The 17,631-nt window shown below is 50.0% G+C and overlaps 1 protein-coding gene across 1 annotated transcript in view; it reads left to right on the top strand.

The window, feature by feature from the left end:
- Positions 1 to 1,880: 1,880 nt before the first annotated feature.
- The window catches only part of KCTD17 (potassium channel tetramerization domain containing 17), an 81,109-nt gene continuing 65,358 nt past the window's right edge, over positions 1,881 to 17,631 (top strand). The window contains exons 1-2 of the mRNA XM_063938812.1: positions 1,881 to 2,254; positions 2,481 to 2,589. Of these exons, the coding sequence (XP_063794882.1) occupies positions 2,078 to 2,254; positions 2,481 to 2,589 (286 nt within the window). The 5' untranslated portion in view covers positions 1,881 to 2,077. The remainder of the gene's footprint in view (positions 2,255 to 2,480; positions 2,590 to 17,631) is intronic.

Genomic DNA, 17,631 nt, shown 5'->3' with positions numbered 1-17,631 from the left:
CTCTGACCCGCCCCCCTCTGTATGTCACATCACTGCCCCGCCCCCTGCTGAGCCAACCTGGCTGCTCTCTCCCGGAGAGAGCAGCCATAAAGTCGGCTGGGGTGACAGTATGGCTGCGGCAAGTACCAGCTAGCAGCTGCGGTGAGTGTCCTGGTCCCCGGCTTCACGAACGATGTGTCCCTGGCACTTTTCTCCTCTGAGGTACTCTCCCCTCAGGCAGCATAGCATCAGCGGCTCTGGCCATTACCCAGTGTATCTCTTGGGTCTCTGAAGTGCCTAAGCTCCCTCCTCAGCGGATGTGCTGTTGGTGGCTCTGCTGCTCTCCCGCGGGTCTCTTCGGCTGCAGGCTCCACTCTCCACAGCGTGTCTCCTCAGCACAGCATCACTCTCCGCGTTGTCACCTCAGAAGACTCCTTAGCAATCACCTCAGGAGGTAACCCTGCTTCCTACTCTTCTTGCTCTGCACCACCCAATCTGCAGCTTCGATTCCTCCTGCTCTGCAGGTCTGCACCTGGGTCCTAGTGCTCCACAAGTTGCTGTCCTTTGGTTGCTGGCGTTGCCTAGCAATCTAGGCAAGGGGAAGCTGTTAACCCTTTCAGCTGCACTGTGCCACCTAGTGAGAAGTGAGGGTTCCTTTTAGGGAACATTTAGGTGTCTCACCTAGGTTGTCTCCAATATATGGGTGATGGTACCTATATAGCCACATATATCTCCATAAATCCAAGTTCATAGAATATCCATGTCAGAGTGTCACAATAGCCATGCCCCCCGCTGTGCAATACCGGTATTCTCGGTAATGTATGATGGGGGCTTGACCGCAATGACGTGATGGCAGAAGCCACTCCCCCAGACCAGCCTCATTTGACTTGCCGCACCCTGCCCCTATCACTCGTCACGCCCCCTGCAATGCTCTGTGATACTTCTACTTGACTGTCCTCTCCCGGAATGGGCAGCCAGGATGTCGACAACCGCACAGTAGGCTTTGAGTGGTGTTGTGCTTCATCTGCAATGCGAAATAATATAATAATTTTATTGATATAGCGCTTTTCTCCCACAGGACTCAAAGTTGCTTTAAAATGCAAAAACAAAAATTAAAAAAGGTACGTTGCTCCTCTCGGAGGAGTGTGCCAGACATCTCACTCCATATAGTGTATTGACCCTAGGTGCACTGTATGAAGACAAATCTGTTATGGGTCCCTCCTGCGTTTTTCCGGACACTCCCTAGAAACGGTCAGTTGCCACCCACAAACGCCCTCTTCCTGTCAATCTCCTTGCGATCCCCGTAGCTGCGGTCCATCGCGCCTGCGCATTGTGGTGCATACGCATGCGCAGTGCAGGCCTGATCTCAGCCTGTGAGAAAACGCACAGCAGCGATCAGATCTGAATCGGCCCCTATGTTAGAATGCCATGATGCAACGTAGTTAGGCGTACAGTGTAGTTAGGTCTAAAAGCGTACAGCAGCTCAAAATGTGTACAACTCATGCAACATCTGTTCCGCACACAGGCGTCTGTATAACTCTGCATCAGCTTCAAAGTAGACAGAGGTGATTGTTAGATGAAGACGAGGAACAGACAGACAGACCAGGATTTCATACAAATGCATTTCAGCAGTGAAGAGGTTTAAGGTTCAGTAAGAAAACCAATGACAAATTCACGGAAGGAGCAGGGTAGTGTTGCTGCTGACTGCTTGTTGTGGATGCGAGAAATATGATCCAATGACAGATGCGGCTCAGGGAAGGGATGAGATGGGTATCTGAGCACAGCACACCTGTGGTGGCAACCTGTCCCACAGGGGAGGGCGTGGTGATGAAAAACAGTAGAAAAGGAACAATAGAGACAACAAATTGAACTAGACTGGATTTAACGATTAAAAGGTAATTAGTGAACAGACAAGCGGACTGAGACGAGTAGAATGGATTGTGCAGAGCAACAATAACTCACTGAAACTATATAGGGCACCGAGTTTTGTAAGAATCGGAGTGACCAGTTTTACCTCACTATAAATTGCCTTTATGTAACATTTCCAGTCTGTATCGGGGACACACCAGAATCAGAGGCTGAGATCAGAAAACAGAAGATGATGCAAGGACCACAGCCTGAGGTTGCCACACCACGAGCTGCGTCTGATGGGGGGAAGTGGGTGCGTTTAAATGTTGGTGGCACAGTATTCCTCACTACAAAGCAGACCCTGTGCCAGGAGCCCAACTCCTTTCTTTGCCGGCTCTGTCAGGAGTCCCAGTTGCTGTCTGAGACGGTGAGACACACAGGCTGCATCTCTCCTTTATTACTTCCGACATACTGTATGTACCTTTCTGCTAATATTGCCAGTACTGACCTCTGTCAGTCATTTCTACAGTTGTTTCCTCTCACTTACAGTACACTCTGCTGCATCATTCAGCCATGTGCTTTATGTATTATCCATCCTTTACCTCTCCTGCACCCTATTCTCACTCTGCATTTCTCTTTTATACTCTCTTTAGGATGAGACAGGGGCATTTCTTATTGACAGGGACCCATCTTACTTTGGTGCAATCTTGCGGTACTTGCGGTATGGCAAATTGGTAATAGACAAGAATGTTCCCATTGAAGGTAAACTCCACAGTGTCAATAACCACTCCCTGCCTTGTACTGTAAATGTGATTGTGACATAGCAGTAGCCACCTTTCTAGGTGCTGGTTTGTGGTTATTAATATCTACTAGACTGTGATTGTGCTGTCTATTCATTATCTGCTTTGTTGTACAGAAACCTTGTTCATATAGCGTGCTTGACACTAAAGAATAATATAACACAATAGAGGCTATAGGATTATTATAGAATCTGAGGGTGATAAAAGCAGCCTTTGGTGTACAAATTGGGCAGTACAGTATATACAATATGCCTGTATAGCATCAATATACAAGAGTCCTGCAAATTGTAACTAGGGGCTGCAGCCCACCCCCAGTAACATCCACTACCAGTGACAGCCTGGCAGTTGCAGTGGCTTACCATTGGACGCATCCCCTGCTAATTACATACTGGACAGGCAGTCTCAGGTGGAGATGTTTGCCCTGGGCTGGCCTGCATTAACAAGAAGCTTTTTCCAGTGGTAAACCACAGCAGCCCCATCTGGCTTCAGGGGCCAAAGCAGTCCTTAGAATTCTGCCTGTTGATTTGTCCACATGCACACCTTTGAAGCCTGACAGAGGGATCGGTATGTGATTCCGGCGCACGGGATGCCGGCTATCAATATACCGACACCGGCATACCCTTGCGGCAGAATGGTGTGCATGTCGAGATTCCATGCAGTTGTACTATAGTCAGGGCTGGATTAAGGGCCACATGGGCCTGGAGTTGAAAATATTCAAGAGCCTATTGTGAGAAATGGGGGAGGTGTGATTAGTGCTATATGGGTGTGGCCAGATCCATGTGGGCGTGTACAGCCCTACACCATACCTCCCAACTGTCCCGATTTTCGCGGGACAGACCCGTTTTTTGGGGACTGTCCCGCTGTCCCACCCGCGGGCCGCAGTGTCCCGCGGTAGGGGGGCAGTTGGGAGGCTCATGCACTTGCTGCCCTGCTTTGCATGCGCACAGCGTCTATTCACTGCAGCCAAAGGGAGAGGGGGCATGCCAGCGGCTCACAGAGCGCTAGGCATGCCCCCTCAGTGACGAAAACGGGGGCGTGACTCGCGATCGCAGGTCTTCCCGCAAAGCCATGCCCCTTTTATTAGGTCACGCCCCTTTTATGGGAGCGCGCGCGGCTTCGCCGCGCATGTGTCCCTCTTTATAGGAATCAGAAGTTGGGAGGTATGCTACACTATCAGCTCCAATGTCTCCCTAAATATGTAAAAATATAAAAAAAAGCATAATTTTTTGAGAAAAATAGAAATGCAATCTTAATTGTTATGATTTTTGACTGACCATGTGACCAGCAGATGGCTAGTGATCATGCTGCCATGATGATGGGCCTATTTTTATGTGGAGGCCTGGAGCTGGAGCTCCATCCGCCCCATTGTTAATCTGGCCCTGACTGTAGTATATAAAACTTGCTGCTGGTGAGCTGTATGAGAAAAAAGGATCCACCATACTGTCAGATTGCTGATATGACAAGTGTATTACATTCTGCTTCTCTTACAACAATCCAGTAGTGGTCCTCTCAGTGTTCTCTAATATACATTAAGACAGCATGGGGAATAGCTATGTTACACAAATGGGGGAGGATGGAAGGGATGGAACACACTAATGAACTGTAATATGGGAGTACTGTGTAAACTAACGAAAAAAATGAAAATTCCATTTGATGAATCTATTGAAAACTATACCGAATATTTAGTTGAGAACTTTCAATTCCTTTTAATTCTTAATGGACCTTTTTGCTCTTATTTTGCTCCAGTTTTTACATGAAATCCGATGATGAAATACAGTAGCAATGGCTCTTCTACAGTGGCGGCTCCTACCTTTGTTTGCCAGGGGGTCTGTCAGGCTATGCTCACCACCGAGCCCACAAGGGGCTTCATTGCACTCGCCCCCTACCAGCATTCTGACGCATGGGATGCCGGTGTCGGTATACTGACAGCCGGCATCCCGTGCGTTGAGATCACATACTGATCCCAGTATGCGGTTAGCATACCACTGGTTGGGATCCCAGCAGCAGGTGATGGCAATCACAAATTAAGAGGGAAGCCCAGGAGCAGAGCACTCTGTCCCTCCTGGAGAGGGTCATGTTGGGAGGTATGTACTAACTCATGTGTCCCAGTGGATCTGCATTCAGCAATGTGTATAGACAATTTAAAACTCTTCATGTAAACAGGCTTTGGCAACCTGTGGCTCTCCAGATGTTGTGTTACTACAAGCTTTAACATCCCCTGTCAGCTGTCACCGATAAGCTGTTTGGCAAAGCATTCTGGGGCTTGTAGTTTCACGCCCGGCCTGATGTACAGTAAAGTAAGATAGAGTGTTGGTCACTGGGACAGAGATGCACAAGCTGAGGGGTCCCAGAAAATATACATGCATACCTCCCAACATGACCCTCTCCAGGAGGGACACAATGCTCTGCTTCTGGATTTCCCTCTTAATTTAAGATTGCCATCACCTGTGTTGTACAGGTTAGTAAATAAGAAAGGTGTTTCACCACAGGTGAGGGCAATCATAAATTAAAAGGGAAGTCCAGGAGCAGAGCATTGTGTCCCTCCTGGAGAGGGTCATGTTGGGAGGTATGTACATGGGGTCCCCTGATTGTGATGTATGACTGCACCTTTTGGTGTCCCTGTCCCTTATGGTGCCAGCTTTAAAAAGAACCACCTCTATCACTAGTTGATACCTGTTATGGACATTGTTGCAGGATTTTGTTTCCCCTATGTTCAGCTTTCTCTCCCTCCAACCCACCCTCCTTTCCAGCCCTTATGCAGGCCTTACATTTGAGTCGTGATTCCCCAACGCTGATATGATCTGTCAAGCCATTAGGGAAATCTGGAAAAATCAGCATGTCAAAAGTACTTTACTCGCCGATACCTATAATTTTTTGGTTGTAATCAGCAAATCGTATAATATAGGGGACAGGGGAGCTGTGTACACTGGAGTATAATATGGCTGTGAAGTGTGTACTGGGGGTTAATATGGGGGGTGGGGGCTGAGTATACTGGAGGTGATATGGGAGTGCTGTATGTACTGAGGGGTAATATGAGGAAGGGGGGTTAGGTATACTGAAATTTAATACATAGTCGACTCAGCAGGGGGCGTGGCACAGCACAGGGGGGCGTGATGGGAACAGGGGGTGAGGTCACGAGACTGCATTATCATGACCCCGAGATTTCTGGCATAGTGGGGCGGGGTCACAATGACGTGAATCGCGTCATCGGCACCCCCGCTGCGAGGGATATATGAGTGTTTTTCCTGGGGGTGTGGGGGCTTGGCTGCCAGCCCGGAGACTTGAAATTTTTTCCGGGTGGCCGGGAGCACTTCACGTTTTTCAAGTGCCGTCCGGCCATTCCTGGAGAGTAGGCAAGTATGATGTAATATGACGGTGCTGTGTGTAGTGGGGGCTATATGGGTATATTGGGCTGTGTATACTGGAGTGTAATATGGGGTGTTGTGTGTACTAAGGGGTAACATGGGAAAAGGGGGCTGTGTAAACTGGAATCTAATATGGTTGTGATGTGTGTACTGGAGGGTAATATGGGGGAGGGACATACCTCCCAACTGTCCTGATTTTTGCTGGCCATGCCCCCACTTTGACGAAAATTGTAGGCGTGGTACGCGATCACATCATCCACGCGAGGTCACACCCCCATTTCAATAGGCCACACACCCTTTTGGTGCCCCTCCATCAGAAATACAAAAGTTGGGAGGTATGGAGTGCGCTGTGTATACTGGGGGATAATATGGGGGTGCTGCATGGGGAATGGGTGGGCTGTGTTTACAGGAATGTAATATGGTGGTGATGTGTGTACTGCGGGATAATATGGGGAAGGGGGGGCTGTGCATACTGGAGTGTAATATGGGGATGCTATATGGGGGATGGGTGGACTAGAATGTAATATGGGGGCGATGGGAGTACTGGGGATTAATATGGGGAAGGGGGGTTGTGTATGCAGGAATATAATATGGGGGTGCTTTGTGTAATGAGGTTTAGCAGGACTGCCACCAGAAACTCTGGGGTCCGGGACTGACAAAAGAGACAGGGCCCCTCCCCCCAAAAAAAATAATAATAATATTCTACCGCACCAGTCCACCCCTATGTGATGTCAGACATTGTGATATTACATAGAGGGGAGGTGTTGCGGACCTGCAGGAATGGTTGTGTATACTGAATCCCCCATACTATGAGGGGTATTATGGAGGCATTGCGTACACTGCAGCATTAATATATTTCAGCAATGTATATAATAAGAACATGAGGCTATAGGAGGGCAAAATGAAAGGGTTTCAAACAACACAAAAAGCCAGTCTGACCATGTATGTTTTATTTAATCACAGTTCAGAGTAATAATATGATCAGGGACGTAATTATAATGAAAAGTGATTTTTTTTTTGGGACTGCTCATGTGCCAACTGGGAATACCGACCGCGGTCGCAGTGAGGACTTGGAAGCAGAGTGATTAACAGATAGGGAGCATTTGTGGTAGGCAAAAGGGGGTGGCGAGTAAAATGTAGGTGTGTCATCACTGGGGGACATGTCTCAGACTGCAAATTCATACACAGCTATAAACGCCCCATCGTCTGAATCAGGCCCAGCAATTCATCTTATGTGGTGCTTCCTTAAGTTCCGCAGCTTCAACCACAGCAGTTCTCCATAGGTGTCCAAAATGAAAGGCACTCTCCAGTAGATTAGTAAATCTCAGACATTTATAGTTAACACCCAGTTCAATAAAAGATATTTGCAATCACTTTCAGCTTACATCTTCAATATATTTCCACACAGAAATACAGGAGTTCAAATCAGCACTGTCATAGTTAAATCTGTCGACTTTGGTCCCTTGATGGACCAAGGGGCAGATTTAGGGGTGAGAGCGCCCCTAGGTACAACGGTTCCGGTATGAATGGTCGACCATGTTATGGTCGACAGTCATTAGGTCGACCACTATTGGTCGACATTGACATGGTCGACATGGACACATGGTCGACACATGAAAATGGTCGACACATGAAAGGTCGACATATGAAAAGGTCGACATGAGTTTTTTTACTTTTTTTGGTGTCGTTTTTTGCGTAAAGTGACTAGGAACCCCAATTAGTGCACCGCGTCCCAGCCACACCAATCACACCGTACAACTTGTGATCTGAACCCAGTTAACAGTATGATAACAGAGGAGCCTCTAGGAAGATGGCTCACTACAACAATAACCCAATTTAGTTAACAATAACTATGTACAAGTATTGCAGACAATCCGCACTTGGGATGGGCGCCCAGCATCCACTACGGACTACGAGAAATAGAATTATCGGTAAGTAAATTCTTATTTTCTCTGACGTCCTAGTGGATGCTGGGAACTCCGTAAGGACCATGGGGATTATACCAAAGCTCCCAAACGGGCGGGAGAGTGTGGATGACTCTGCAGCACCGAATGAGAGAACTCCAGGTCCTCCTCAGCCAGGGTATCAAATTTGTAGAATTTTGCAAACGTGTTTGCCCCTGACCAAGTAGCTTCTCGGCAAAGTTTTAAAGCCGAGACCCCTCGGGCAGCCGCCCAAGATGAGCCCACCTTCCTTGTGGAATGGGCATTTACTGATTTTGGCTGTGGTATGTGCAAGCTGAATTGTACTACAAATCCAACGAGCAATAGTCTGCTTAGAAGCAGGAGCACCCAGCTTGTTGGGTGCATACAGGATATTTTCAGGGCCCTGACAACATCTAGCAACTTGGAGTCCTCCAAGTCCCTAGTAGCCGCAGGCACCACAATAGGTTGGTTCAGGTGAAACGCTGACACCACCTTAGGGAGAATCTGAGGACGAGTCCTCAATTCCGCCCTGTCCGAATGGAAAATCCGATAGGGGCTTTTGCAAGATAAAGCCGCCAATTCTGACACGCGCCTGGCCGAAGCCAGGGCCAACAGCATGGCCACTTTCCATGTGAGATATTTTAAATCCACAGATTTAAGTGGTTCAAACCAATGTGATTTGAGGAACCCCAAAACTACATTGAGATCCCAAGGTGCCACTGGAGGCACAAAAGGAGGCTGTATATGCAGCACTCCCTTGACAACGTCTGGACTTCAGGAACTGAAGCCAGTTCTTTCTGGAAGAAAATCTACAGGGCCGAAATTTGAACCTTAATGGACCCCAATTTGAGGCCCATAGACACTCCTGTTTGCAGGAAATGCAGGAATCGACCCAGTTGAAATTCCTCCGTTGGGGCCTTCCTGGCCTCGCACCACGCAACATATTTTCGCCAAATGCGGTGATAATGTTTTGCGGTCACATCCTTCCTGGCTTTGATCAGGGTAGGGATGACTTCCTCCGGAATGCCTTTTTCCTTTAGGATCCGGCGTTCAACCGCCATGCTGTCAAACGCAGCCGCGGTAAGTCTTGAAACAGACAGGGTCCTTGCTGGAGCAGGTCCCTTCTTAGAGGCAGAGGCCACGGGTCCTCTGTGAGCATCTCTTGAAGTTCCGGGTACCAAGTCCTTCTTGGCCAATCCGGAGCCACGAGTATAGTTCTTACTCCTCTCCGTCTTATAATTCTCAGTACCTTGGGTATGAGAGGCAGAGGAGGGAACACATACACCGACTGGTACACCCACGGTGTTACCAGAGCGTCCACAGCTATTGCCTGAGGGTCCCTTGACCTGGCGTAATACCTGTCCAGATTTTTGTTGAGGCGGGACGCCATCATGTCCACCATTGGTTTTTCCCAACGGTTCACAATCATGTGGAAGACTTCTGGATGAAGTCCCCACTCTCCCAGGTGGAGGTCGTGTCCACTCCCGGAATGAACACTGCTGACAGTGCTATTACATGATTTTCCGCCCAGCGAAGAATCCTTGCAGCTTCTGCCATTGCCCTCCTGCTTCTTGTGCCGCCCTGTCTGTTTACGTGGGTGACTGCCGTGATGTTGTCCGAGTGGATCAGCACCGGCTGACCTTGAAGCAGAGGTCTTGCTTGGCTTAGAGCATTGTTGCGATAGTGCTAACCCGACTACCAACTGTTCCCTGGATCTCGCCCTTATCAGGAGATCGTCCAAGTAAGGGATAATTTAAAACTCCTTTCCTTCGGAGGAGTATCATCATTTTGGCCATTACTTTGGTAAAGACCCGGGGTGCCGTGGACAATCCAAACGGCAGCGTCTGAAACTGATAGTGGCAGTTCTGTACCACAAACCTGAGGTACCCTTGATGAGAAGGGTAAATTGGGACATGGAGGTAAGCATCCTTGATGACCAGAGACACCATATAATCCCCTTCTTCCAGGTTCGCGATCACTGCTCTGAGTGACTCCATCTTGAATTTGAACCTCTGTATGTAAGTGTTCAAAGATTTTAGATTTAAAATAGGTCTCACCGAGCCGTCCGGCTTCGGTATACCAACAGCGTGGAATAATACCCCTTTCCCTGTTGCAGGAGGGGTACCTTGATTATCACCTGCTGAGAATACAGCTTGTGAATGGCTTCCAATACCGCCTCCCTGTCGGAGGGAGACGTCGGTAAAGCAGACTTTAGGAAACGGCGAGGGGGAGACATTTCGAATTCCAATTTGTACCCCTGAGATACCACCTGAAGGATCCAGGGGTCCACTTGTGAGTGAGCCCACTGCGCTCTGAAATTCTTGAGACGGGCCCCCACCGTGCCTGAGTCCGCTTGTAAAGCCCCAGCGTCATGCTGAGGACTTGGCAGAAGCGGGAGAGGGCTTCTGTTCCTGGGAACTGGCTGTCTGCTGCAGCCTTTTTCCTCTTCCTCTGCCACGGGGCAGAAAAGAGGAGCCTTTTGCCCGCTTGCCCTTATGGGGCCGAAAGGACTGCGCCTGATAATACGGCGTCTTCTTATGTTGAGAGGCTACCAGGGGTAAAAGTGTGGATTTCCCAGCCGTTGCCGTGGCCACCAGGTCTGATAGACCTACCCCAAATAACTCCTCCCCTTTATAAGGCAATACTTCCATATGCCTTTTGGAATCCGCATCACCTGACCACTGCCTCGTCCATAACCCTCTTCTGGCAGAAATGGACAGCGCACTTACTCTTGATGCCAGTCGGCAAATATCCCTCTGTGCATCACGTATATATAAAAATGCATCTTTTAAATGCAATATAGTCAGTAATATACTGTCCCTATCCAAGGTATCAATATTTTAAGTCAGGGAATCCGACCAAGCCACCCCAGCACTGCACATCCAGGCTGAGGCGATTGCTGGTCGCAGTATAACACCAGTATGTGTGTATATACATTTTAGGATATTCTCCTGCTTTCTGTCAGCAGGTTCCTTAAGGGCGGCCGTATCAAGAGACGGTAGTGCCACCTGTTTTGACAAGCGTGTGAGCGCTTTATCCACCCTAGGGGGTGTTTCCCAACGTGCCCTATCCTCTGGCGGGAAAGGGTATGATGCCAATAACTTTTTAGGAATTATCAGTTTTTTATCGGGGGAAACCCACGCTTCATCACACACTTCATTTAATTTATCAGATTCAGGAAAAACTACGGGTAGTTTTTTCTCACCAAACATAATACCCTTTTTAGTGGTACTTGTAATCTCAGAAATGTGTAAAACATCTTTCATTGCCTCAATCATGTAACGTGTGGCCCTACTGGAAGTCACATTCGTCTCTTCACCGTCGACACTGGAGTCAGTATCCGTGTCGGCATCTGTATCTGCCATCTGAGGTAACGGGCGCTTTAGAGCCCTTGATGGCCTTTGAGACGCCCCGACAGGCCCAAGCTGAGTAGCCGGCTGTCTCATGTTCCGTAAGCACATCCACTCAGGTGTCGACCCCCTAGGGGGTGACATCACCATTACAGGCAATTGCTCCGCCTCCACATCAGTTTCCTCCTCATACATGTCGACACAAACGTACCGACACACAGCACACACACAGGGAATGCTCTAATAGAGGACAGGACCCCACTAGCCCTTTGGGGAGACAGAGGGAGAGTATGCCAGCACACACCAGAGCGCTATATATAGACAGGAATACCACTATATAACGTGCTTTTCCCTTTATAGCTGCTGTTATTATCAAAACTGCGCCAAATTAGTGCCCCCCCTCTCTTTTTTACCCTTTTCTGTAGTGCAGGACTGCAGGGGAGAGTCAGGGAGACGTCCTTCCAGCGGAGCTGTGATGGAAAATGGCGCCCGTGTGCTGAGGAGATAGGCTCCGCCCCCTTCTCGGCGGCCTTTTCTCCCGCTTTTTGGTGAATTCTGGCAGGGGTTAAAATACATCCATATAGCCCTGGGGGTTATATATGTGGTGTATTTTCGCCAGCCAAGGTGTTTTTCATTGCTGCTCAGGGCGCCCCCCCCTAGCGCCCTGCACCCTCAGTGACCGGAGTGTGAAGTGTGCCTGAGGAGCAATGGCGCACAGCTGCAGTGCTGTGCGCTACCTTGTTGAAGACTGATGTCTTCTGCCGCCGATTTTTCCGGACCTCTTCTTGCTTCTGGCTCTGTAAGGGGGCCGGCGGCGCGGCTCTGGGACCGGACTCCGAGGCTGGGCCTGTGTTCGGTCCCTCTGGAGCTAATGGTGTCCAGTAGCCTAAGAAGCCCAAGCTGGCTGCAAGCAGGCAGGTTCGCTTCTTCTCCCCTTAGTCCCTCGATGCAGTGAGCCTGTTGCCAGCAGGTCTCACTGAAAATAAAAAACCTAAAACTAAACTTTTTCTAAGAAACTCAGGAGAGCCTCCTAGAATGCACCCTTCTCGGCCGGGCACAAAAATCTAACTGAGGCTTGGAGGAGGGTCATAGGGGGAGGAGCCAGTGCACACCGGGTAGTCCTAAAACTTTTACTTTTGTGCCCAGTCTCCTCCGGAGCCGCTATTCCCCATGGTCCTTATGGAGTTCCCAGCATCCACTAGGACGTCAGAGAAAGACACAATTTTTTAAATATTTAATTACTGTATGGATACATATTTACTAAGTAGGACAGCTGCATATCGTACCCATAAACACACTACAATCAATTTTTCAGTTACTGGTACATTTCAGGCTGACAGTACCAATACAAACAAGTGCCCCCCTAGGCATGTGGCACACGTGCCTAATGGGAAATTCGCCACTGGATGGTCCATCTGAAACCACCAACATATGTTCATTGGTACATACATCATATTCTGTTGTACAGTATACACTCACTGTAAGTAACAGGGTGCCTAATTCAGACCTGATGGCAGCAGCAACATTTTTCTCTAATGGGCAGAACCATGGGCTTAATTCAGACCAAATCGCCGCTACAACAGTGATCCAGCCTGAAGCCCTTTCTGTAGTGCGTACTTGCAGCGGCCACACTGCACATGCACACCCAGTGAGATGCGAAAGCATCTGCCTGATTGACAGGCAGACGCGGTTGCGGGGCAGGAGGAAGCGTGCCAATGGTTTTAGAATGCGTTGTTGGGGCGCGGTCCGGACAATGCAGGTGCGTCCGGACCATTGCAGGGCGGGCCGTGGCGGCGTGATATCACACGCAGCTGCTACAACCCAAAACATGGCAGGAGGCGCAGGCAAGGAGCTACTTGGCGGATGCTTTTGCACCTGTGTGATGGGGAAGGGGGGTTGGGACTGACATGCGAGGTGGACTTACCCTGTGCTGGGCGTCGTCCCCCCCTGCATGTCAGAGATTCTGATCGTACAGGTCTGAATCACCCCCCATGTGCACAGAGAGTTAGATTTGGGTGGGGTGTGTTCAAACTGAAATCTGAATTGCAGTGTAAAAATAAAGCAGCCCGTATTTACCCAGGGCCGTTTCTAGCCAATTTGGCTCCCAGTGCGAGATTTAAAAATGCGCCCCCCCCCCCCCCCCATTCACATAAGAAAAAATGCGCCCCGCTCCCGGCAAGGGGGCGTGACCTCGTTAAAATGGGCGTGGCTTTGTTAAGATGGGCATGGCCTCATCTGATCTCATCATCACGGCCACCACTGGATAAAAAAAAAAAAAAGTCCTCATTTTACACATTACAGCAGGCAAGTGTCCCCATTTTACACAGCACGGTAGGCAAGTGTCCCCATTTTATACATTGCGGCAGGCACGTACCCTCATTTTACACATTGCGGCAGGAAAGTGTCCCCATTTTACACATTGCGGCAGGCACGTACCCTCATTTTACACATTGCGGCAGGAAAGTGTCCCCATTTTACACATTGCGGCAGGAAAGTGTCCCCATTTTACACATTGCGGCAGGAAAGTGTCCCCATTTTACACATTGCGGCAGGAAAGTGTCCCCATTTTACACAGCACGGTAGGCAAGTGTCCCCATTTTACACAGCACGGTAGGCAAGTGTCCCCATTTTACACATTGCGGCAGGCACGTGCCCTCATTTTACACATTGCGGCAGGAAAGTGTCCCCATTTTACACATTGCGGCAGGCACTTGCCCCCATTTTACACAGTACAACAGGCAAGTGTCCCCATTTTACACATTGCGGCAGGCACGTGTCCCCATTTTACACATTGCGGCAGGAAAGTGTCCCCATTTTACACATTGCGGCAGGCACGTGCCCCCATTTTACACATTGTGGCAGGCACGTGCCCCCATTTTACACATTGCGGCAGGCACGTGCCCCCATTTTACACATTCCGGCAGGCAAGTGTCCCCATTTTACACATTGCGGCAGGCACGTGCCCCCATTTTACACATTGCGGCAGGCACGTGCCCCCATTTTACACATTGCGGCAGGCAAGTGTCCCCATTTTACACATTGCGGCAGGAAAGTGTCCCCATTTTACACATTGCGGCAGGCACGTGCCCCCATTTTACATAGTACAACAGGCAAGTGTCCCCATTTTACATATTACGACAGACAGGTGCACCCATTTTACATATTACGGCAGACAGGTGTCCCCATTTTACATATTACGGCAGACAGGTGTCCCCATTTTACACATTCCGGCAGGCAAGCGTCCCCATTTTACACATTCCGGCAGGCAAGTGTCCCCATTTTACACAGTACGGCAGGTGGGGGGGGGGGGGGGGAGAGAGCGAGAGGGAGAGGGGCTGACTTACATTTGAAGCGGTTCTTCCCGCTCTTCAGCCGCCTCTTCCTCGTCTGCGCAGCGCTGGCCGGCTTGGCTCCCCCTTCTCCCTCCTCCTGAGTTACCAGCTCGGGGGGCGGGGAATGACGCGATTGCGTCGTGATGTCACGTCGCAAACGCGTCATTCCGCGAAACCCCGCCCCCCGAGCTGGGCACTCGGGAGGAGAGGGGAGGGGGGTTTGAAAGTGCTCAGGAAGTGCCGCGGCGGGCGCCCTGTGCGGTTGCACGGCTCGCCCGCCGCAAGAAACGGCACTGTATTTACCCTGCACAGAAACACAATAACCCACCCAAATCTAACTCTCTCTGCACATGTTATATCTGCCCCCCCCTGCACTGCACATGGTTTGCCCATTAGATAAAGATTTTGCTGCTGCGATCAGGTCTGAATTAGGCTCGATTCAGGCAAACACGATCCAACCACAAATATGACGTAAAGGATGCGGGCACATGCGCAGCGCCCACACTTTCTGCAGGGGGGGAAGGGCGCAGAAAATGCGAACGCCTCTGCCTGTCAATCAAGAAGAGGCGTACGCAATCAGTCGTGCGATGGGCGATCCTCAGCATGCGTTCACAAGCATTGCAAATTCTGCTGAATCGGGCCCAGTATCTGTTAATGTCCATTGCTTCTGTCTGCAGTTTATCGAGCATGCCCAGCTCAACTTTGTTTCCTTTAAATTATATTACATTTTAATTCCACTTTTTAAGAGGGAAAGCTCCACCTTCCTTTTCTTGTTTCTACTCCCTCACTTCCTCTGCCCGTTTTGGGTCCCTGAAGATATGTATGAATACCTGCACACAGAGCCGGATTAACAATGGGTCGGGTGGAGCTGCAGCTCCAGGCCCCCCATGAAAATAGGCCTAAACGGTGCTGGACTTGTAGATATTGGTGACAAGATTTTTTTTTTTGCTGCCACCACCTTTACTGGCCGTCCGAAGCTCGGCCCATTCCCTCGCTCACCCCTTCCGCCCCACCTAGTGCCCACACATACAGTATACTTCACGGCGCAGATGAATGGACTCGCTGTGCTAAGAGGCTGGCCACGGGCTCTCTCTGTCAGCTGAATCTGAAAGGGGTGCTTTCTCTCTGGTCCAGCCCCCCCCTCCACTCATGTTTCCCGCTGTGCCGATGCCAATGATGGGGACCCGCTGCTGCTGGTGCTAATTACGGGGACCCACCGCTGCCATTGCTAATGATGGGTACCCGCTGCTATGGAAGGTACAAAGTGCTGCCTGTACGGGAAGAGGAAAGGGGGGGGGGGGTTTAGGGCATGCCTGGTCACATGTTAGCTGCCTGTCTCAACTCTCCCTCACTGTGTCTACTCACCCTCTCTCTCACTCTCTCTCTCTCTCTCTGTCTTTCTCCCCCCTTCTCTCTCTTTCTGTGTGTCTCCTCCTTCTCTCCCCATCTCTCTGTGTCTCCCCCTTTTCTCTTTCTGTCTCCTCCCTTCTTTTTCTCTGTGTCTACCTCCTTCTCTCTCTCTCTCTGTGTCTCCCCCTTCTCTGTGTCTCCTCCCTTCTCCCCTTCTCTCTCTCTCTCTGTCCCGGCCTTCTCTCTCTCTCTCTGTGTATCCCCTTCTTTTTCTCTCTCTGTATTCTCCCTTTCCTCTCTGTATACCCCCTTCTCTCTCTTTCCACTCTCTGCCCTCTCCCCCTTCTCTCTCTCTCAAACTTCTTCCCCCTCTCTCTGTCTCCCCCCTCTCTCTCTCTCTCTCTCTCTCTCTCTGTGTGTCTCCCTCTCTCTCTGTCTCCCTCTCTCTCTGTCTCCCTCCCCCCTCTCTCTCTCCTCTCCCCCTCACCCTCTCTCTCTCTCTATGTATCTTCCCCCTCCCTCCCTCCCTCCCTCCCTCTCTCTCTCTCTTTTGTCTCCCCCTTTTCTGTGTGTCTCTCCATTCTCTCTCTGTGTGTCTCCTCCCCTTCTCTCTCTCTCTCTCTCTCTCTCCCTTCTCCCCCCTCTCTCTGTCTCCCCCTTCTCTCCCTCTGTGTCTCCCCCTTCTTTATCTCTCTGTGTCTCCCCCCTTCTGTCTCTCCTCTCCCCCTCATCCCCTCTCTCTCTGTATCTTTCCCCTTCTCTATCTCTCTCAGTCTCCCCCTTCTCTGTGTGTGTGTGTGTGTGTGTGTGTGTGTGTGTGTGTGTCTCTGTCTCCTCCCCTTCTCTCTCTCTCTCTCTGTCTCCCTCTTCTCCCTCTCTCTCTGTATCTCCCCCCTTCTCTCTCTCTCTCTCTCTCTCTCTATCTCTCTCTGTATCTCCGCCTTCTCTCTCCCGCTCTCTGCCTACCCCTTTCTCTCTTTGTGTCTCTCCCTTCACTCTTTCTATGTCTCTCTCTGCACCTACTCCCTTTTTCTCTCTCTTTGCCCCTCTCCCTCTGTCTAGCCCCCCCTCGCTATCTCTGTCTACCCTCCTCCTCTATCTTTGTCTCCCCCCTTCTCTCTCTCCGTGTCTTCCCTTCTCTCTCCTCTTTCAGTAATATAAGTATGGCAGGGAAGGTTAGGGTTAGGCTACGGGAAGGGAGGTTAGGGTTAGGTACTAGGGTGAAGGTTAGTGTTAGGCTGCGGGAGGGGGAGGTTAGAATTAGGCTGTGGAAGGGGACTGGCTGCACGAGGAGATGGTTAGGAAGAGGGTAGGGTTAGTTTACTTACCAAGTAGTGTCAGTATTCTGACTACCGGCATCCTTACTTTTGGGATCCCATACCCAACCGATACAGGGGCACATATAGACATATTAACATACAGACATAGGTACATAAAGACATAGAGGAGCACATATAGGTATACTACAGGCACATACGGACATACAGGAGCACATACAGACATAGAGGAACACATACGAACATGGAGAAGCACATTCAGACATAGGCACCTATGGACATAGAGGAGCACATGCAGACATAGGCACATACGGACACCCCTGGATACTGCCCCACTGCACAGGTCACACCCCCACATCACTAGTCACGCCACCACAGCACTGGTCACACCCTTGTGGTGGCACA

The sequence above is a fragment of the Pseudophryne corroboree genome, chromosome 9 (genome assembly GCF_028390025.1).
Source record: "Pseudophryne corroboree isolate aPseCor3 chromosome 9, aPseCor3.hap2, whole genome shotgun sequence".
NCBI classification, from domain to species: Eukaryota; Metazoa; Chordata; class Amphibia; order Anura; family Myobatrachidae; genus Pseudophryne; species Pseudophryne corroboree.
This window is presented reverse-complemented; position numbering and strand designations above follow the sequence as displayed.